This window comes from Zymoseptoria tritici, chromosome 21 (assembly GCF_000219625.1).
Source record: "Zymoseptoria tritici IPO323 chromosome 21, whole genome shotgun sequence".
NCBI lineage: Eukaryota > Fungi > Ascomycota > Dothideomycetes > Mycosphaerellales > Mycosphaerellaceae > Zymoseptoria > Zymoseptoria tritici.
In genome coordinates, this window is record NC_018198.1 from 36,062 (window position 1) to 54,620 (window position 18,559).

The 18,559-nt window shown below is 53.9% G+C and overlaps 3 protein-coding genes across 3 annotated transcripts; all 3 read right to left on the reverse strand.

Annotated features, from left to right (window-relative positions):
* Window positions 1-10,558: 10,558 nt before the first annotated feature.
* On the reverse strand, window positions 10,559-11,309 carry MYCGRDRAFT_98073 (uncharacterized protein; the record flags this gene model as incomplete). The annotated part of the gene is made up of 2 exons (XM_003846861.1): window positions 10,559-10,589; window positions 10,723-11,309. 2 exons carry the CDS (start codon window positions 11,307-11,309, stop codon window positions 10,559-10,561), a joined length of 618 nt encoding a protein of 205 aa, XP_003846909.1.
* A 1,635-nt stretch (window positions 11,310-12,944) lies between these two features.
* Window positions 12,945-13,678, reverse strand: MYCGRDRAFT_98074 (uncharacterized protein; the record flags this gene model as incomplete). Its single annotated transcript, XM_003846860.1, has 2 exons — window positions 12,945-13,241; window positions 13,640-13,678. 2 exons carry the CDS (start codon window positions 13,676-13,678, stop codon window positions 12,945-12,947), a joined length of 336 nt encoding a protein of 111 aa, XP_003846908.1.
* A 2,102-nt stretch (window positions 13,679-15,780) lies between these two features.
* Window positions 15,781-16,378, reverse strand: MYCGRDRAFT_98075 (uncharacterized protein; the record flags this gene model as incomplete). The annotated part of the gene is made up of 3 exons (XM_003846859.1): window positions 15,781-15,891; window positions 15,941-15,993; window positions 16,075-16,378. 3 exons carry the CDS (start codon window positions 16,376-16,378, stop codon window positions 15,781-15,783), a joined length of 468 nt encoding a protein of 155 aa, XP_003846907.1.
* Between the last annotated feature and the right edge of the window lie 2,181 nt (window positions 16,379-18,559).

Here is an 18,559-nt window from a genome sequence, read left to right on the forward strand (position 1 = left end):
ACGGGAGGGCCGCTGCGTCCTCCCCTGCCTATTAGCTGGCCGCAAACTCTAAGCCCTACGTCTTGGTTAATTAACCAAGGTGGGTCCGTGCCCGGTTACGTAGGCCTAGAAGCGCACTGCTAAACTGTCCTACCCGGACTCCTCCCTCCCTTCTACGACCTCCTCCGCGGTAATTGCCTCTATCTCCTCTACGGCGAACTCCTCCGTCTCGTCCGCCTCGACACGGATTTCGTTGAATCCGAGTCTGCTCGAGGGTAAAACAAGCTCTTATAGATACGACATAGAAGATTTTTAATAGATAGTTCTTCTCGTAATTGCCCGGTCTCGGAGCCTGTCTTTGTTGCGAAAGAAACCGTTACAAGGTTCAGAAGTAAGGTTTTCCAAGTATGCGACGAGCATCGGATTCGTCTTGCTGCCCCGACTTGCCGGCAGACCCTTTACGAAGGATTTTCGGGTTTCGACCACAACTAACAACACCCGAGCAAGACATAGTACTACCGCGGAAGAGGATAGTAAAGAGGAAGCGCGGAGGAGATAAGGTCCAGCGAGTTATCCAAGTATAGATTCGATCCAGACCTGTCCGGCTCCTCTAATTCGTCGACCGCAAACTCTGAGCCCTACGTCTTAGTCAATTAACCAAGGTGGGTCCGTGTCCGGTCGCGTAGACGAATCGGCCGCGACGGGAGGGCCGCTGCGTCCTCCCCTGCCTATTAGCTGGCCGCAAACTCTGAGCCCTACGTCTTGGTCAATTAACCAAGGTAGGTCCGTGCCCGGTCACGTAGACATAGAAGCGCACTGCTGAACTTTCCTACCTGGACTCCTCCCTCTCTGCTACGACCTCGCCGTCTCCTCTGCTCCGAACTCCTCTATCTCCTAGACTCCGACGTGGATTTCGTGCAATCTAAATCTGCTAGCAGGCGAATAAAGATCTAATATATACGATATCGAAGATTGAAAACAGACAATTCTTCTTGTTATAACCCGCACTCGGAGCTTGTATTAGTTTCGAAAGAACCCGTCGTGAGGTTAAGAAGTTGGGTTCTAAAAGTATACGACGAGCCTCGAATTCGTCTGTTCGCCCCGACTAGTCGGCAGACCCTTAAGAAGGATTTTCGATAGTTAAGAGGAAGCGCGAAGGAGACGAGGTCTAGCGAGTTGTCGAAAGAGCCCTGCTCCAGACCCGTCCGGCTCCTCTAATTGGTCGACCACAAACTCTGAGCCCTACGCCTTAGTTAATTAACCAAGGAGGGTCCGTATCCGGTCGCTAGGACCAATTGGCGCACTGCTGAACTTCCCGCTAAGACTCCTCCCTCTCTGCTACAACCTCGCCGTCTCCTCCGCTGGGATTGCCTCTATAGCCTGCACTGCGAACTGCTCTACCTCCTCCGCCTAAACGCGGATTGTATTGCTTTCCGGAGCCATGGCTGAAGTCTACCCTTCTCACGATATAGACAATGCTAGGGCAGGCCGGCTACAGATTACGGGTGTAGGCGGATTTCTCGCCTAATGCCAGGATAGGCGGATTTCCAGCCTACTTTGCCGCTAGGCGGATTTCTCGCCTAATGCTAGGATGGGTGGATTTCTAGCCCACCTTGCTACTAGGCGGATTTCTCGCCTAATGCCGGGATAGGCGGATTTCTAGCCCACCTTGCCGCTAGGCGGATTTCTCGCCTAATGCCGGGATGGGCGGATTTCCAGCCTACCTTGCTGCTGGGCGGATTTTCCGCCTAATGCCGGGATGGGCGGCCTCCGCCTGAAAGCAAAACGGAAACTTCCAAGAATTATGGCTTTCTGCTTTCACCTCTCGTATCTCGCGCACATAGCTAATTTCAAAGATTCTGAGAACACGGAGAGTAACTCTAGTATAAGAAGTTCCTTTCTATGTGTCTATATTTAATTTGAGATCGTTGTTGTGGTGTCAAAAAAGGTCGAGAAACTTGAGGTGTCGCTGCTAGACTGTGTGTCGGAATTTCCGTTTTGGCTTCTACACCTTAGGCGGATTTCCAGCCTACCTTGCTGCTAGGCGGATTTCTCGCCTAATGCCGGGATAGGCGGATTTCCAGCCCACCTTGCCGCTGGGCGGATTTCTCGCCCAATGCTAGGATAGGCGGAGAGCTGACCCAGCAGCCGAACACGTAAGCGGCCTACACCTCCTGCTCGACGCTCAAGAACAGCCACCGCAGAAACCTCTACGGACATAGAAGTCCCACGATATAAGAGCCTGCGACGCTAGCGCTACTACGTGCAGCTTTGTTACGCTTTCTACCGGGTGCCCGATAAGGAGGGGGTGGTGCTAAATGTAGGCAGGAATTACTACGACGGGAGAGCACTACACTACGTCGTCGAGCTCCTCGTTGGCAAAAATACGCGGATAGCGAGTCTAACGTGGATTTAACGGCCTACAGAGGACGGCTCGGGCACGAGAACGGCACGAGGGAGAACAGATTAACGAGAGTAGGGCGGAGGAGGAGGAGGGAGAAGACGTGGACACAGGAGATTCGAAAGCGAGACGGTAAGGCAACAGACGAGACCGGAGACGAGCTAGGCGAAGGGAGAGGAAGACGGGAGGATGAAGAGGATATAGGCCTAGCAGGACGGGATAGCATCGAGATAAGGACGATATAACGATGCCTGGAGAGGACGATATAACGATGCCGGGGACAGCCCATTCTCAGACTAGGGAGTAGAGGAAGAGACGACGAGCAGGACGAGTAAGTACGGAGGGGAGGGTGGCCCTTTATACCACCACCTCGTCGAGTGTAACGATTCTAATCAAGCCGTGGACCCCGGTAGACAGCGAGATAAGAGGATGGCCATCGACGATAACCATCGACGATCGTAAGGCTAACCCTACTCGTAATTATAAGAAGGACGACCACACCCCGGCCCTATAAGAGCCGGATGTGTTCCCTCCTCTCTAGAGCCTCGCTACCATCCGTTTACGCTCTTAGCCTCGGTTTTCCTCTGCGGTAGAGACTTCGAACTATCCGTAAGCACTCTCTGCCTAGGTTGCCCTCTCCTTCGAGTGCCTCCTACTACCGATCCCGACTCGTTACTTCGCCGACCTCTCCCTCGACGTTCCTCGTAGCTTCCTCCTCCCCTCTACCCTCGGCGTCGCCCTCTCTGCCCTCTAACCCTCGGATGTTATCCAAACCGTCGACGAGCGCGGTACGGCCCTAGGAAGGTCTGACGGCCTTTGCGGACGCCCTCTAGGAGCTCTACAAGGGCATCATCCCGTGCGGCGGTAAGATCGACTACTTTGGCGTCCTAAGGAACAAGACCGGACATCCCGACACGGAAGGACGATACTACCGCACCTTCGAGTACAAGAAGTGTTGTACGAACAAAAGGCGTACCGTTAAGGCGTGGATTAAGAGCGTCACCGCGGAAATCGGCCGGTCGAGACTTACACTTGTAGCGCAAACGATCCTGGACTAGCTTCGTGACTATAGTAAGGATACGGCCCAGCTCGTTGCCTAGATTGAAGATCGACTGGAGGAGCCGGTAACTGCGCTAGCGAAGCAAGCACTCGAGTCCGAGTCTTCGATCGAGACCGCGTCCGCGGATTGTCGGTTAAGGAAGACGATCCGGCGTGAGGAGGACGTGTTCCTAGATATTGTCTCTACGGATCTTCCTTCTACGAGCATCCCTTCGACAAAGATTCCGTCGACGAATCTTCCTTCTACGGACATTCCTTCTATAGACATTCCTTCTACGAGGCTCCCTACCGACATCCCTTTAACTAGGCTGCCTTCTATCGACATCCCCTTAACGATCCCTACTGTCCTCGTCCTAGAGACCGACCCTGCCGCGATTCTAGTCGACCCTATACCGAAGCCTATCGTATAGATACCCTTCTTTTAGAAATACGCCGAGGCCTGCCTGATCTACGCGGCGAAGGAGACGAAGCGATTAGTTAACCGCCTCCTGTACACCCTAGGCGAAGGTCCTCCTTATTGCTTGGACGAAGGTCCTCCTTATTGCTCGAGTAAAGATCCTCCAGACCCTCCTAGACCTAAAGACGGCGCGAGCGAGTACTAGAAGGAATCGAGACCCGCTACGAACGGAGCCCTACTGCCTGGCCGGAACGACGCGCGAGCGGAGTCGATCAAGGAGAGACGGCGGAGGAAGAGTCTTCTGTACTATTCCGTCGAGGAGAAGCGCAGAGGGAAGAGTGTTCCTCCCGAGGTACGACCCTACGACCTCTTTCCTAGTAAGGACTACAACCTTCTCTCGCCCTTTTCTACGGCATCCGTCCCTCCTCCCCTTATGCCCTCTCCGGACACGCCCTCTCCCATAAAGGCGAAGGAGCTTACTCCCTTTCCGTTCTCTTCGTCGGGACAGTAGAGGCCGTAGATTGCGGACCTAGCTGCGCGTACTAAACCGGTAACACCCTCCCCGAAAGCGAAGACCTTCCGGATTCTCTCCGTAGAGCCGAAGCTACGAACGAAACCGACCTCTCCTTTAGCGGACTGTAAGCGGAAACTACTCTAACCCCGCTCCGTAAACCTTCCCGGGAGATCGTCTACAGATTAGGTCCGCGAGTTCGTCGATCGCTATCGAGAAGCCGATAACAAATTTAAAAGGCAAGTAGTGCGGCAGAAGGCGAAGAGTGCTGGCGTCTTCGACGAGTTTAAAGCCGAGCTGATACGGCAGGGGCTAGAAGAGGAGCCAGCGGGACAGGAGGATAGCCTAGGCTCGAAGAGAGAGACTCGAGGAGCATCCTCTAAGAGAGAGAGTCGAGAGGCATCTAGGGGAGGCGAGTCCTCTCGCGGGTCGCGAGACTAGGAGGAATGCTAGGATTAGATGTATTAACATCCGGGGCTTAGGGGATGATAGGTAGCCGATCCTGGCGGCGCTAATTGACAACGACGTCCTTGACTACCTCTTTATCGTCGAGACCTAGTTCGTCGAGTATAAGAAGCGCCGAGCGGATTACCGCGTGATTGCGACCACAGTAAAGCCCGATACGGTGCCGAGAAAGGGTCGCTTGGGCTGTGGGATTCTGGTAATAGGGACGGTACGCGCGCGAAGTTAGCTTACCAGCGAGGCGTAGATTATTAGGACAGACGCTATAACCCTGCCGACGGACCGGGGAACGATTAGCGGAGTCTACTTTCCCCCCAAGCGGAAGCCGGATGAGGTCCGGTCTATGCTCGAGGCGGTTGCCGGCTCGGATGTCGTTCTTGGAGATATTAACGTCCGCTTTGGTAAGATGTCTCTCTAGAGCGGGAAGGCGTCGCCGCTTCCGAGACGGAAGGTCGTCTTGTAATAGATCGAGGACTCCGCGATGACCTATCTAATGCCGATCTAGGAGCCGATTATTATTGCGGACGCCGTATGCGAGAAACAACTGACGACTGACTACTACTTTGTCCGCCGGACGCTGCCGCATGCGACGCTAGCTCTACCGCGACCGACGGAGAAGATGAATACCGACTATGTCTACTAGCTCTACCTCTAGCTAGACCCGACTGCGGGTACTCCGGGTAGATTAGCCATGCCGTATTAACTTCGACGCTATACGATAAGCCGGCTGAACGACGACGATACGGCGCAGGCGCTCTGCTATAGCTGGGAGAGAAGGGCGCGGCATCGACGGCATCTGTACTATATAAGCGCTAATGTAGACAAGCGGAATGCGGAAATCGTGTCGCTCTGCTAGTAGGTAAGCGAAGCCGTACTAGGACTCGCCTCTGCGCGTTGTCGAAATCGTCCTCCGGGTAGACGAAAGGCGGAGGATATAAGTAACAGAGGCGGAGAGAAGGAGAATAGAGACGGAGAGAAGAAGGATAGAGGCGGAGAGAAGAAGAATAGAGGTGGAGAGAAGAACGACGGGCCTCGAAAGGCAATAACAGACCCGAAGCGAAAGCGAGCCGAGGATAATAACGACGCTACTCGTAAGCTAAAGCGGCTACGCTGCCGTAGCAAGAAGAAGAAGGACTAGCGTCTTAAGGCGATAGCGAAGCCGAATCCGGACGCCGATAGCGGGACGCTCGAGACAGTCCGTCTCTATAAGAGAGCGCAGCGCCGCGCGAACGAGAACACACCGCTGGTGCCGACCCTGGCGGGGAAGGCGAGAGGGATAACGGCAATCGACGAGGTGACAGAGGGATTTGCCGGTCGATTCGTCTCGACGGTAACCCTCCTAGTACAGGAGATGTTTCCTATCGACGATCGATCTGCCTCGCTCTCCTTCTCGATCGACAAGATAATGCAGGAGCTTACCTACTAGGATGCTACGAAGGCCTGCGGAAACGATAGGGTACACATCCGTCTAATAAAAACCCTCGCGACGACGAGCTTCCTCTGGATCCTGGCCGCCCTCTACAATTCCTATCTCCGGAATAGTAAGACGCCGCAGAGCTAGAACGAAACTGTCGTCTGTCTAGTTGTTAAGGACAAGACCCGACAGGAGGATGGTACGATACCGGCGAAGGACGCTAACAACGTTCGTCCGATCTCGCTAGTAACGATGTTTCGAAAGGTCTTCGAGCGCCTGCTCCTCCGGCGCTTTAATAGTAGGACATAGGCGAGGATGCATCCTAACTAGGCGGGATTTCGAAGTTACCACTCTACCGTGACGAACGCCGCGGTCGTCTACGCCCTCCTCGAATCGAGCCGGATTATATACACCGTGTTCCTCGATTTTTAAGCCGCCTTTAACGTCGTGGATCATGTACTGCTCGCGGACGTTCTATGCCGGCGGAGATGTCCGGAGAACATGCTAGCTCTAATTGCAAGCCTCTGGTTTTTCGACGTCTGGTCCTTTATTATTTCGGATTGTACGGCTTCTCGGTGGTTTCCGCGGACAAGGGGAGTTCTACAGGGCTCACCCCTCTCGCCCTATCTGTTTAACATCTTTATCGATAGCTTGCTCGAGGACTTGAATCGACCTGGGACACTCGCCCTAGCCAGCTCTTCCGACGTAATGCCCGCGGCGCCGCCGATTCCTCGCGCGCTGTTCTTCGCCGATGATAGTGTTCTCCTCGCTAGCGACTTGGACGAGGTGCGTGTACTAATCCAGATCCTCGAGCGCTGGTCCTCCGCTAACCGCATCGCCCTAAACATTAAAAAATGCGCCTATCTGGCACCGGCGTCTTCGCAGGAGGCGATCTACCTCTTTAGTGCGGAGGTACCGAGGAGAGAGGTATATACCTACCTCGGATTTCCTGTGACGGCGCGAGGGATTGACTTAAGGAGGCACCTTAAGAGCCGGCTCGAACAGGCCGGGAAACGAAGCGACTTCCTGACCCTCGACGCGGACGGTTAGGGCTTCGCGCATCGCCTACGAGTCTATCGGCAGTATCTCGCACCGATGTTCGAGTATAGCGCGCCTCTCCTCGCGGCGTTTGCCGAGGACTCTCCTAAGTTCTGGGACGAGACGACTAAGGACGTTGCGAAGCTAACGAAGTAGATCTCGGGTTATGCTTCTAACCCTTACTTTACTCGCAATCTCCTAGGAATCTCCGCCCTACCCTCGCGATTTAAGGCACTAAAAACTGGCTTTCAGGTCGTAAAGAAGCACGCTCCAGAAGAAAGTCCGCTACGGAAGTTGGGATTACTAATCTGGAAACCTAAAGCGTTCTTCCGGCGCTTAACGGAGGATAAGCTCTACGAGAAGTACCGTAAGACACCCGAGTCCTGGCCTCGCGACCGAAGCCTTAGCGAAGACCGCCGTTCTATCTAGCAGTTCCTACGCTAGGAGAGAGAGGAAGATATGGCCGAAGAGGCCAAGAAGTAGAGCCTAACCCGGATTATACTAGGAGAAAGCCGCCTGAAGCGGGACTTACGAGGAGCCGATTACTTTTTAAAGGCGCCGCGGTCCTTCCAGAAGCGCTTCCTCTAGTATCGGCGTAGAACCTTCTATACCTATAGTTTCTGCGTCTATACGAGCAAATTCATCCGAGGACACGAGACTTGCTACTGGGAAAACAGGACGAGCTAGCTCTCGAGGAAGGAACGACGGGCGAAGCAGAAGATGCATAAGAAAATGGGCACTACGAACACGAAGTTTACCGAGGTAGACTTCCTTCTAAATACAGGATGCTAGGAGCGAGCTAACGAGATCCTCGAGCGAATCTCGACGAAGATTACAAAGGAGGAAGCTACGAAGGAGGAAGCGGAGGAAGCGGCGGCACAGACCTAGTGCACACTGTCCTAAGTAGGACGTTAAAAGGCTCTGTCCGATAAGTAGGACATTAAAAGGCTCTGTCCAATGAGTAGGACGTTAAAAGGCTCCGTCCGATAAGTAGGATGTAAAGTGGCTCCGTCCGATAAGTAGGACGTAAAGTGGCTCCGTCCGATGAGTAGGACGTAAAGTGGCTCCGTCCGATGAGTAGGACGTAAAGTGGCTCCGTCCGATGAGTAGGACGTAAAGTGGCTCCGTCCGATAAGTAGGACGTAAAGTGGCTCTGTCGACCCGGGACGTAAAAGCGGAGATCATCCCTTGAGGATAAATTGGGCGTTTACCCTATCGAAAAGGAGTCTCTTCCCTCGAGATGAAAGTAGGCGTCCGATCGGTAGGACGTTAAAAGGCTGCGCTGCGACGTGGGAGACGTAGGCGACTGGCAAGGCCCGGACTGGCTCCGCACCGGACGATTAACTCTATCCGGAAGGCCCAGCGGTGGATGTAAGGCGTGTACCCTAGATCTGCGGCTGCTTCCTCTCTAAGCCGGGGAGCGGGAGGAAGAAAACTAGTACCTCTATAGAGTAGTAGGAGGCTTAGAGGAAAGCGAAGGCGACGGCGTAGTGGGGGAGAGGAGTAGACGACGACGATCGCTAGAGGAGGAATTCTAGCCGAAGGGAAGACGGCACTCCCTAAACCGTTCGGGAAGCACTTGTGGACTGGTGTACAAGCGGCTCGATCGGAATCGAATGTCTCCAATAGTAGATACGCTGGACGGAGGGAGGACAGAGCTCCACCGAACGGTCTTAAAGTGGGATGTTCCCCCTTAACGAGACAGGGTTACAGTTTCGGGCGGATAAGGAGACGCACACCTCGTCCGTCACCTGGGAGGTTTGGAAACCTAAGGTACGATAGACAGTAAGCGATTGCCGGAGCGATATTTTGCGTTAGGATGCGGACTAGCCCATCGGTAGTCTCTCTTTTTGGCGGTTTGGTCAACTCGGGAGATGGTTAAAAGGACACCGTAAAACGTAGTTGGGCTGGGAGTAGCTGCGGTGCCGTGCATCGCGAGGCGCTTTACGTAGGAGCGTGGGTCTGTTTCCTCCCCTCTAAAGACGGCCAAAAGAGCCGGGAGTAAGGGCTTGGATAGGGCTTCAGTTCAGATCAGGTGCAAAGGTAGACTAGCCTATATAAACAAGTACAATGAACCCCTAACCCTAACCCTAAGGACCACGGTTGATTTGAGAGCACCGCATACTCGCTTGCGTAGAGCCCAGTACTTAACAGAGTTGACAGATTAGGGGTCTTAAGGTGAAATTTGCCTTCTTCTGCATGATCACCCTGCAAGTTTTCGTGGAAGATCTGGCGTTGCGTCTTCGTGACAAGTAGATCCTCCGACGGAATAACCGCAGCCGGTAGAGGCCGTAGGAGTGTGTCAGGTCCCCCGATGTCCCAGAGGATCAAACGCTTCTCGCTGCAGGAGTCGAGCCGACGGAACTGCGACGAACAGAGGTTTGGACCTTGATAAGTTGCCTCGGCGTATTGCGTGTAGTACGTTATCGGGACGATCTGTACGTCTGAAGGCAAGTGCTGGATGGATGCTAGGGGAATGCCATCTCGAAGAAACGTTTGCTGTTCCTGCGTAGGCCATCAATACTTAAGGAAACCGAAATCTCCCGAGCCCTGGTCGCGTCCTAGGACGATGACGAGGCAGGACTCCCTGTTGTTCGAGCGTCGATTTAGCAGGACTTCGGAGGAATGATCGCATGGCTACTCACCTAATGGCACACTGCGCCATGAGCCTATAAAAGAGCTGCCTGTGACCAAGATCGACAACCTCCTTGTATTCACGGAGGTGCTGACTCGAAGACCCGGGTGCGGAGGAGCTGGCCTCTGGCGGAGTCGGCGGTTGCTGCGAAAGTTCCTTCAAAGTGGACAATCGAACCGGCCGAGCTGCATGTGAACGAGGAGACGGAAAGGCCTTGATGATACTCGCTGCGCTGTCCAGCCATCGATTTTCGTGGTCCAGGACGATGCGAAAACGCCTGAAGTTGTCCCTTTCGAAGGACACCGAAAGCGCACCCAATTCATAGAATAAGTCGGGAAGCTCACTCTCCGGCAGGAAGTAGAATACTGGCGGACAATCGCTACAACCCGTACAGTTGAATTAGTACATCAGAAGGTCCAATCTAGAGAGTAGGTTAGCGGACTAGTGCTCGAGGCCATCGGGAGCTGTTGTTGCCCAATACCTATCAGAAGTAGAGAAGTAATAGTGGCGCCCCGTGCTGTTGCCTCTCACGATCGGTACGTGATCAAGCTGCGAGCAGCCATGGCCTATGGCACCCAGCTTGTGCTGAATAAAGTACTGTTTCCCAGCAAAAGTGAATTTGAAGTCGGCCAGGCGAGGCTGAACATCGATGAAATACGCCATCAGTCCAGAGTTCGGCGTCCTTCGAGTGCACTGCAGAATGTGTAGGGTAGCCAGATACGCAGTGTAGTGCGGAGTAGTCTCCAAAGGAAGCAGCCACTGCAAGGAATGGACTGCTCGAGGCCTCCAGCGTTCGAATCGTACAATCGTCTAAGGATTTACGTACGTGCTCGAGCTATTTACGCATGCGATAATCGCTTCGACAGCGCGAGGTAGCATGTAGATTAGCATTCGATACGGTGAGGCACACGGGTCAAGCCAGCCGTATGTACTCGGAGGAAGTCTGCAGGTGCGAGTCGTATTAACGACGGTCTTGATCTTCGCGTCCGGTGTCGAAGCTGCATCCCGTTGTAGAACAGCGCTATCCTGGCAGTAGTTGGGATAGAGCTCGATGAAAGTCGGATCACTCGCACATATCCCGACAAAGAATGCAGCGCGGTTCCTCTGTTTCTGCGTCGTGGTGTACGCTTGGAGGCCGGCCTGTCCGTCGGTACTGCTTTTCATGTCGAAGGGAAGAACACAACAAGGCTCAAGGTGTTGTCGCTGAGTCAGACGGAGGAGTCGGTCTGTAAAGGTCATTCTAGGATCGCAAGCATACGAGCAGTCCAGTGCACCGTCGACGAGTCCGAATTGGGCCGCGCGAACAGCGTATAGAGATTGTCGAAGCACGGCGAACACATCGCCCCCGTAAATCGTTCCCCCCCCCTGCAATGCCGACAGCGTGCGCTCGATCGACGCCAACATTCCCGACATTTTGCAGGCATGTTAACGTCAAGAGTCGGTAGGAGAAGGCGTTGCTGTCCGTCTCGGAGGATGGTAAAGCCCAGTCTGCAGTAATGACGGTCGCCAGAGGGACCAGCTGCAGCGAGACTTGGTTGTTTGCTGCAGTGGCAAGCTTGTCTTAGACGAAGCACTTGCATGATCCCAATAGGTGTTCGATGAGGCACGTACTGACTGAACTCGTGTGTCAGGAAATCTCGTATGCACCGGAACAATCTCACATGTCTCAGCTACGAGACAAAACCACGCGAGTCGGGCGCTACGTTGAACCTCGGGGCGAGACAGCAACCATAATGGGGACTAAGTACGGCATGTTCGCTGTGAACGGCCTTAGTAGCACACCCACACCATTTCTTCGTCGCAACATGGCTACGCTTTTCGACTGGAGACTGCCGTTCGCTATAATTATACCCACAAACGAGTTAGCTTACGACAACATCATTCGCCAAAGGACGAATATCCGACAGCGGCATAACGCGAGCAGGTATAACTTGCCGAGAATGAGATCAGCGAGCCGAAAGAGAAACTATGTGTTGGCGCTTGACTTCTCTATGTTACTCGGAAGACGGTGCTTAACGTTCGGGTCGTTAAGAAGCAACGATCTCAATATTTCTACGGGACCCGAGGTCGAAGACTATCACTTCTTCGTGAGCTTCGATCTCCAGACAGGGGCTATATTGCTTACCGAAATCTCCCGCGTCGGCCTACGGATCTCTGGGGGCAAAAGCTGGCCTTCCCAACCATACGCAGGCGGTCGTACATATCGCCTTGCCCGTGAAACACACGTTCGCATCGGATCTGGCGACACTTGTCCGGAGTTTTCTATCCGCCTGACCGGACTCGTATACAATGCCTTGGTCTTCGTGCCCATGATGCGAAGATATCTCGAATCGATTGGAGAGCTAAGGCAACATCTCGATGCGAGAAGGCGCTTATCGGCCGCCGAGCCTGGGGCCGTTCCGCCAGTCTACCCAGAAGCCGACACACGACGCCGCTTGACCTTCCTGCGAGTAGGGGTCCGGCTGAGGGTAAGCCCAACGAGCTGTCGCAAGGTGTCCCAAGCGCAATGCCCATCTCCGGTGCGGCAGAACGCGGAACGATGTCGCTTAACGCGGCTGCTGCGAAGGAAGAAGGGATACCGCTGTAAGGCCGACATCTCTTAACTATGCGGAAATACACTTCCTCGAGCGAAGCGAGCCGGAAAGGTGCCAAATTTCGCAGCTTCTGACTATCTGCGGGGCTTCTCGAGGTGATCCAAACGTAGCGTGGTTAGTTAAGCCTCTTTTCGGGCTTCGGTCCACTAGCCGGATACGTCTTGCTCTAAAGGCCGATGATAGATTGGAATTAGTAACCTAATGTTGTAGCGAGGAGTATGAGCGACTCGGTAACATCAGAGTATATCGGACTCGTTGGAAACCCGGCGTACTGAACGGCGTACAGTGGGGTCGCTGGCTCTGAAGGAGGATTGATCATAAGTAGCGAGAGCGATGAGTTTCTCGTATGAAATTTTGCTATGCTACTTGGCTCCACGTATATCGCATGTAGAGTATGTTCGGATATTGTGATCTGATTTGTTAGCATGACAAAGCAATGCGATGCAGCCACAGCTTACCCAGGGACTGCCGTGCGCCGGCTGACAGGCAGAATGTCTGCTTCGGCGTTTGTTTTCCACACATCTCTGGAGGGGAGATAATAGAGAAATCCTTCGCCGTGCTCGCACGCCAACTCGTTCAGTGCCATGACGCGTGTTTCGTTGTCTGGAATCGCCCTTTTGAAGCCATTCAAGTCTTTGTCGATTGTCTGGTCTTGAATTTGTTGGGTGAGCGTCACCTTCCAGAAGTAACGAGCAGATGCGGCGATCTCTCTGAGTACATCCAGAAGTAACGAGCAGATGCGGCGATCTCTCTGAGTACAGTGACAGGCATCGCTGAGGTGGCATACATAACACGAGGGAAGGGAAGGTGGCAGAGAAGGGGATCTGCAGCTTGCGGCATGCGCTGCGCACGCTGGGAGGCCGGCCGGCAGCGCGCATCGGAACAAAGGAAGGCCATACACATTCCGTGTTCCAAGAGTAGAGACCCGCTGTCGTTGCTGTCGCGTCGGAGTCGATGCAGCGTGTGATTAATGAGGTCGATGTCGATGTTCAGGTCACGGTGATGATGAAGCAGAGGACGAAAGTCCAAAAGTCCTCCGCGCAATGATGCCTGAGGCAGAACTTTGCCTTCTTCACAACTTCACTTCATCGCCGTCTCGAACAGTAACACAGCAAACTGAGGGCACCTTGTCATTTCGTTGTCACTTACCCACGGTGAAGATTGCGCCTCCATTCGCAAGATGAACATCGCTGAGGTGCTTGAGGCTATCGTCGAGCTTCAGAAGAGGCCGAAGTGTGTTGACTGGAGCGCTCGAACCCAATACGTGTGCGAAGTAGTCTGGAACCTACCTAGCACACCGGACGCATAGCAGACGACGCAGTTTGCTACATTTTTGAACAACGGGGATGTGTTCGCGCTGGCTCGTCTTGTGGTCCCAGCACTGAGGGAGCGCGATATCGTGGTTCCGACCAAATACTACTAACATCTCCTTGACGGTACCTAGCATCTGCGAAGCTCCGCCAATGCAACGCCAAAATCGCAAACAGATTTCGACACGGCACTGCATCGGGCGAAGAAGCAAGCATTCTTTAATGCGGACCCGTATCGCACACAACTCTTTCTACGTCGTTCTGGAAAATTTGGATCCGAGGAGGAAGCAGCAGTGCAAGAATGGCTGGCAAAGTGTCCAGTTGGCAAAGGCGACAATAAGCGTCGCTGATGCCGCGGTCCTGCCGCAAGTCGCCAGGCAATCGGCAGTCAGGAGCTGGAATGGATCATTATTGATCTGCTCAAAAGAGAGGCTGCCAAACGTTGCGGGAGGGTATCTGCGGTCGGGAGAGCCGTCCGAAGTTAATCGATCGAAGCCCGTGTGAAGCCTGGCATAATTTGCGCAAGAAACGGAACAGAGGCCTCTCAGCTGTGCTGTAGCCGAAGGTCTGAAGCATCGGTGCGGTGGAGTCGAGAATCCTGAGATGCGCCATATCCTTAGAGACTCTACGTCATGTAGACAAGGTCGTATAGCTTATTGAAAACTCGCTTCTCTTGCCTCGTCACAGTCGCGAATCGCGAGCGCTGAGACTGTTATGCATCGTCCGTCTCTTCCTAGTGGTCTTTAGAGCGTGGTAGTATGCGTACACGTCGTTCGGAGCGAAGGAGTTCGGGCACGAGGCCACGAGTTCCACATCTTCCAGCGAGTGAGACTAGGGTATTACATCAAGCTGCCATCAATCCATTAAAGCCCGACTATTCTATACCTAGAGCAGCATCCGAGTCCTACGATCTTCGCCCAGACTAACACAAATGTTCACTGCCGCCGCAATCTCTACTCGCATTCCAACCGAGCTACTACTCCGTACGCGACTCGGTTCCTCTCGAACGAGTCTCGAAGAAATGCGGGTCGTTCACAGATCGGCAACCAGCTCGAGGATATTAAGTATATTCATTAACTTCGTTTCTTGCTTTGTTGGTCTCTAGGGCAGCTTTGCGGCGAGGAAACTTCTTGCTGTCCGAGGAATGTGAACTTAATTAAGGTGATTCTTACTACCGTCGTGTGCGTATCTCGTGCCCGTCCCGTCTAGGCAGCGGTAACTTTCTGGCGTGTGCTGGGCGGAGCAGCGTCGGCGGACGTGGCGCGGCGCTTGTTGGAAGCTTTGCCTTTGCATTCGGTACAGTCCTGGATCGCGACGCTAACAGTCTGCTTGATACTAGTCCAATAGTACTTCTCGGCGATACTGGAAGTCATCTTATTGATTCCGGCGTGAGAGGCTGCGTGAAGGTTACGTGCAAGTTTATACTGCTTATCCGGCTGTGAGACGACTTCCTTGCCCTTAAATGTCAGCTTGTCCTGTTCGCCGTCGCCGGAGGTTTCGATATGATTCGGTAGTGGATGGCAGCAGATCGTATTCGCGCTTTCTCTACGCGACCTGTGTTACTCGGATAGGTGCCGTTCTCGAGGTAGAAACGGATCTTTTCGAAACGCTGTCCGCTGCCGCGCTCGCTGTCCCCGCCTCCTAAGCCACGATTAAAAGGCTTCCCATCATCGACATCGCTCATGCTGGGGTTCCTCTCTGGTCGAGGATGGCCCACGACTTGCACATGAGAGGTGAAGGGCCGCTTGACTCGACCTCAACTTCATCCACAGCGAGCCTGGCCTCTTCGCAGTGCTGTGACGTGAGCCTTCCTGCCTCGTTTTGATGAGTAGGGAAATGGCTTCTGGAGCGCAACTGCGAAACCTATTAAAGTTTCGACGTGCCGACCTCTACAGTCACCACTCTTCCATGCTCGCTGCTGTCGCAAGTTTTTTCCCAGAAGGACTATCTGATCCCGCAACATGCATAGTCCTAAAGCTTTCAAGATTTTCTGCACGCCTCGCGTGTGAGCAGTCTCTTCCCGCCACGGATGCGAAGCGTCAGCGCTCCCCATCGTCTGATCATCTCGAAGCGTCCTCCCATCCGCTGCGTCTACTCGGTCGTCAGTCGGCACGTCATCGATGCTGTTCGGCAGACTTACGATCCAATCGGGTCGCGAGCGAAAGTATCGATCGTTCGGCGCTTTGAACGTCACTGCCACGATCCTGAAATGTCCTCCACCCGAATTGCCTGACGAAACTTTGGCAGAGGAATCCTGGGGGTCCATATACTAACGATGCTGATGATGCGACGCGCAGGCCAACCCGTGAGTCTGCGCGGCCTTGCCAGAACATGTTCCGCAGACTTTGAGCTGTGTGATAGCGGTCTTCAGCTGACTCCAGCGGTGGATGAGAGGCTCACAGCGGGCTTTGAACTCGAGGCGCTTGAGGGTGGTGGTGACGCCAGGATAGTCGGCGAGAATCTCGCCAAGACTTTCGATGTGAGATTCTGCGACACCCGAAAGCACCGTGGCTTCTTTTACGCATCTGCGTCTGCCACCAGAGATGATGCGGTCGTGTACATCCTGGTCGTCGAGCATGCTGGCCAATACATGGCGATCATTCCAAGGGCAACGTACAAGGAGCAAGTCAAAGTGGAACACGGCAATCGTCTCGGGATGCTCACGACTGCTGCGTGGTTCCTTCCCTTTATGGTGTACAGGACCGATCTCAAACAAGCAGCCGACAGCATACTGGCAGTTGAGGCCAACCGCAGGTATAGTAACTCGACGACAGGAGTCAAGATCAACTATTGGATTCCATCTGTTCGACAACATTCCTACATTTCTTCCGTATGGTCCTGGAGCAATCGGCAACGTGATCAAGAGGTACATAGCAGCAGTGTTCAAGATCTGTAAGGACTTCATTGTAGCCGGAGTGCGCGCAGATCGGAGCCCTTCGCAGCCGCCAGACTGCGACGTCGTTCCCAACGTCTCAGGGATCCGCCGCTTGGATCCGATTGAGCCCTGGGTACTGGACACTCGTTTCGGGTCCGATTGAGCCCTGGGTACTGGACACTCGTTTCTGGATTGAGAAGTTAGCCACGCATAGAGCAGCCTTCGTCTCGAGGAACGAACATTGGTACTTCGCCATTGTGTACATCGCCTGCAACCCGAAGCCCGACGAGCGGATCTGTATCGCTCGTCACCTCATTGGGCAGTCTCTAGAGGACGATGCACCCATTGCTTGCCAACTTCAGCAGAAGCATCCCGCAGGACCTGATGCTATGGTCGATGTGTGCGCAGCGCCTATGCCAAGGATGCGATCGCGCTGTCAAAAATGCTCAATCTCGACGCCTTACAAAATAGCACTCAGCCACGGTGCAGCGTTGACAAGTCCTGACACGAACGGAAGGCCGGGAAAGTATCTTCCGAGGACCAGCTCCCTTGCAACACATCTCACAGATGACCAGCAACCATGGAGCAATCCAAGCCCTCGACCGCGCTATTTGATGTCTTCTTAAGACTCCGCCCTTCCGCTGCCGTCGACAAGGAGCGATTCCTGGACGTCGAGCCGGGTGGCTTTTAGCCCCAACCCACATCACGATCAAGCCTCCGCCCTTCCGCTGCCGTCGACAAGGAGTGATTTCTGGACGTCGAGCCGGGTGGCCTCTCAGCACCAACCCACATCACGATCAAGCATCCGACGGGTGGCCTCTCAGCACCAACCCACATCACGATCAAGCCTCCGACGGGTGGCCTCTCAGCCCCAACCCACATCACGATCAAGCCTCCGTCGGAGAAGCATTTGGGATGATGGGAGGAGCCCAGCAGCAGCCGGACAGTGGTACGGGCGGGTGTGTGCGAAGCCATGGCAGTACGATTTTGGGCCTGGGAGGCTCTTTTTCACCCCAAATCGCGCCTAATGCGGTCGATGTTTTCTCCGCAGCAGCGTCGCGTTTTGAGGGCGTGCATTCGAACTCGGTAGTGCGGTTCCCTACATTGGTGCGAGAGCGCTTTATGTCGAGTCTCTATGCGATATTAGTGTCCTTTTTTATGTATTCTCCTACTCTTCCGGCTTCTTCCTTCCCCTTGTCTGCGTTGTTGCAATGTAGCATGCTCTGCTAAAGAGGCGACGGAGCAGAATGCGGATGTCTATTAACGTAGTCTCTGGAGGTGCTCGACAGACGGGAACAGATATTGTCGTAAGGTAACGACTAATTTCAGACTATGCGGAGCGCTTGGTCGAGTCTATTTTTGAAACTGTGGCCGTACATCCCGACGTCGCTGTAAGCAAGAAGGGACGACCTAAGTAAGAAGCTCGGTACTGTTTTTAACTGTTCTCTATTTGCACCATCTCAGCTTCGGGGCCAGTAAGATACACACTGCACAGGTCAATTCCGCTCTATGACACTCCGATATTCGGAGTGTGTAGTGCCTCGTTTCTCGAATCTCTGCGGGACCCCAGAGAATCTTGCTTGAGAAAAGGCCAACCTCACTGGCGGCACTGCAGAGAATCATTGACTGGCTCCTCGTCTATCCTTCTAGCTTTCTTCGTCGTCGCTAAAGCTCTCCTGTGTACCTCCGTCATCGCTTAATTCCTCCTCGTGTCCCTGTCCCTCACAGTCGACCTGCTCGCTTGTGTACTCTATGCTGCTGACCTCTTCGTTGCCGAACTGTAGTCGAGTAGAGGCCGTCAAGAGCGACTCATACTCGGCGTTGCCGAGATTGTCGACGGGGCGGCCTGTGTTGCCACGAGCCCCTACCATAGACATCACATTG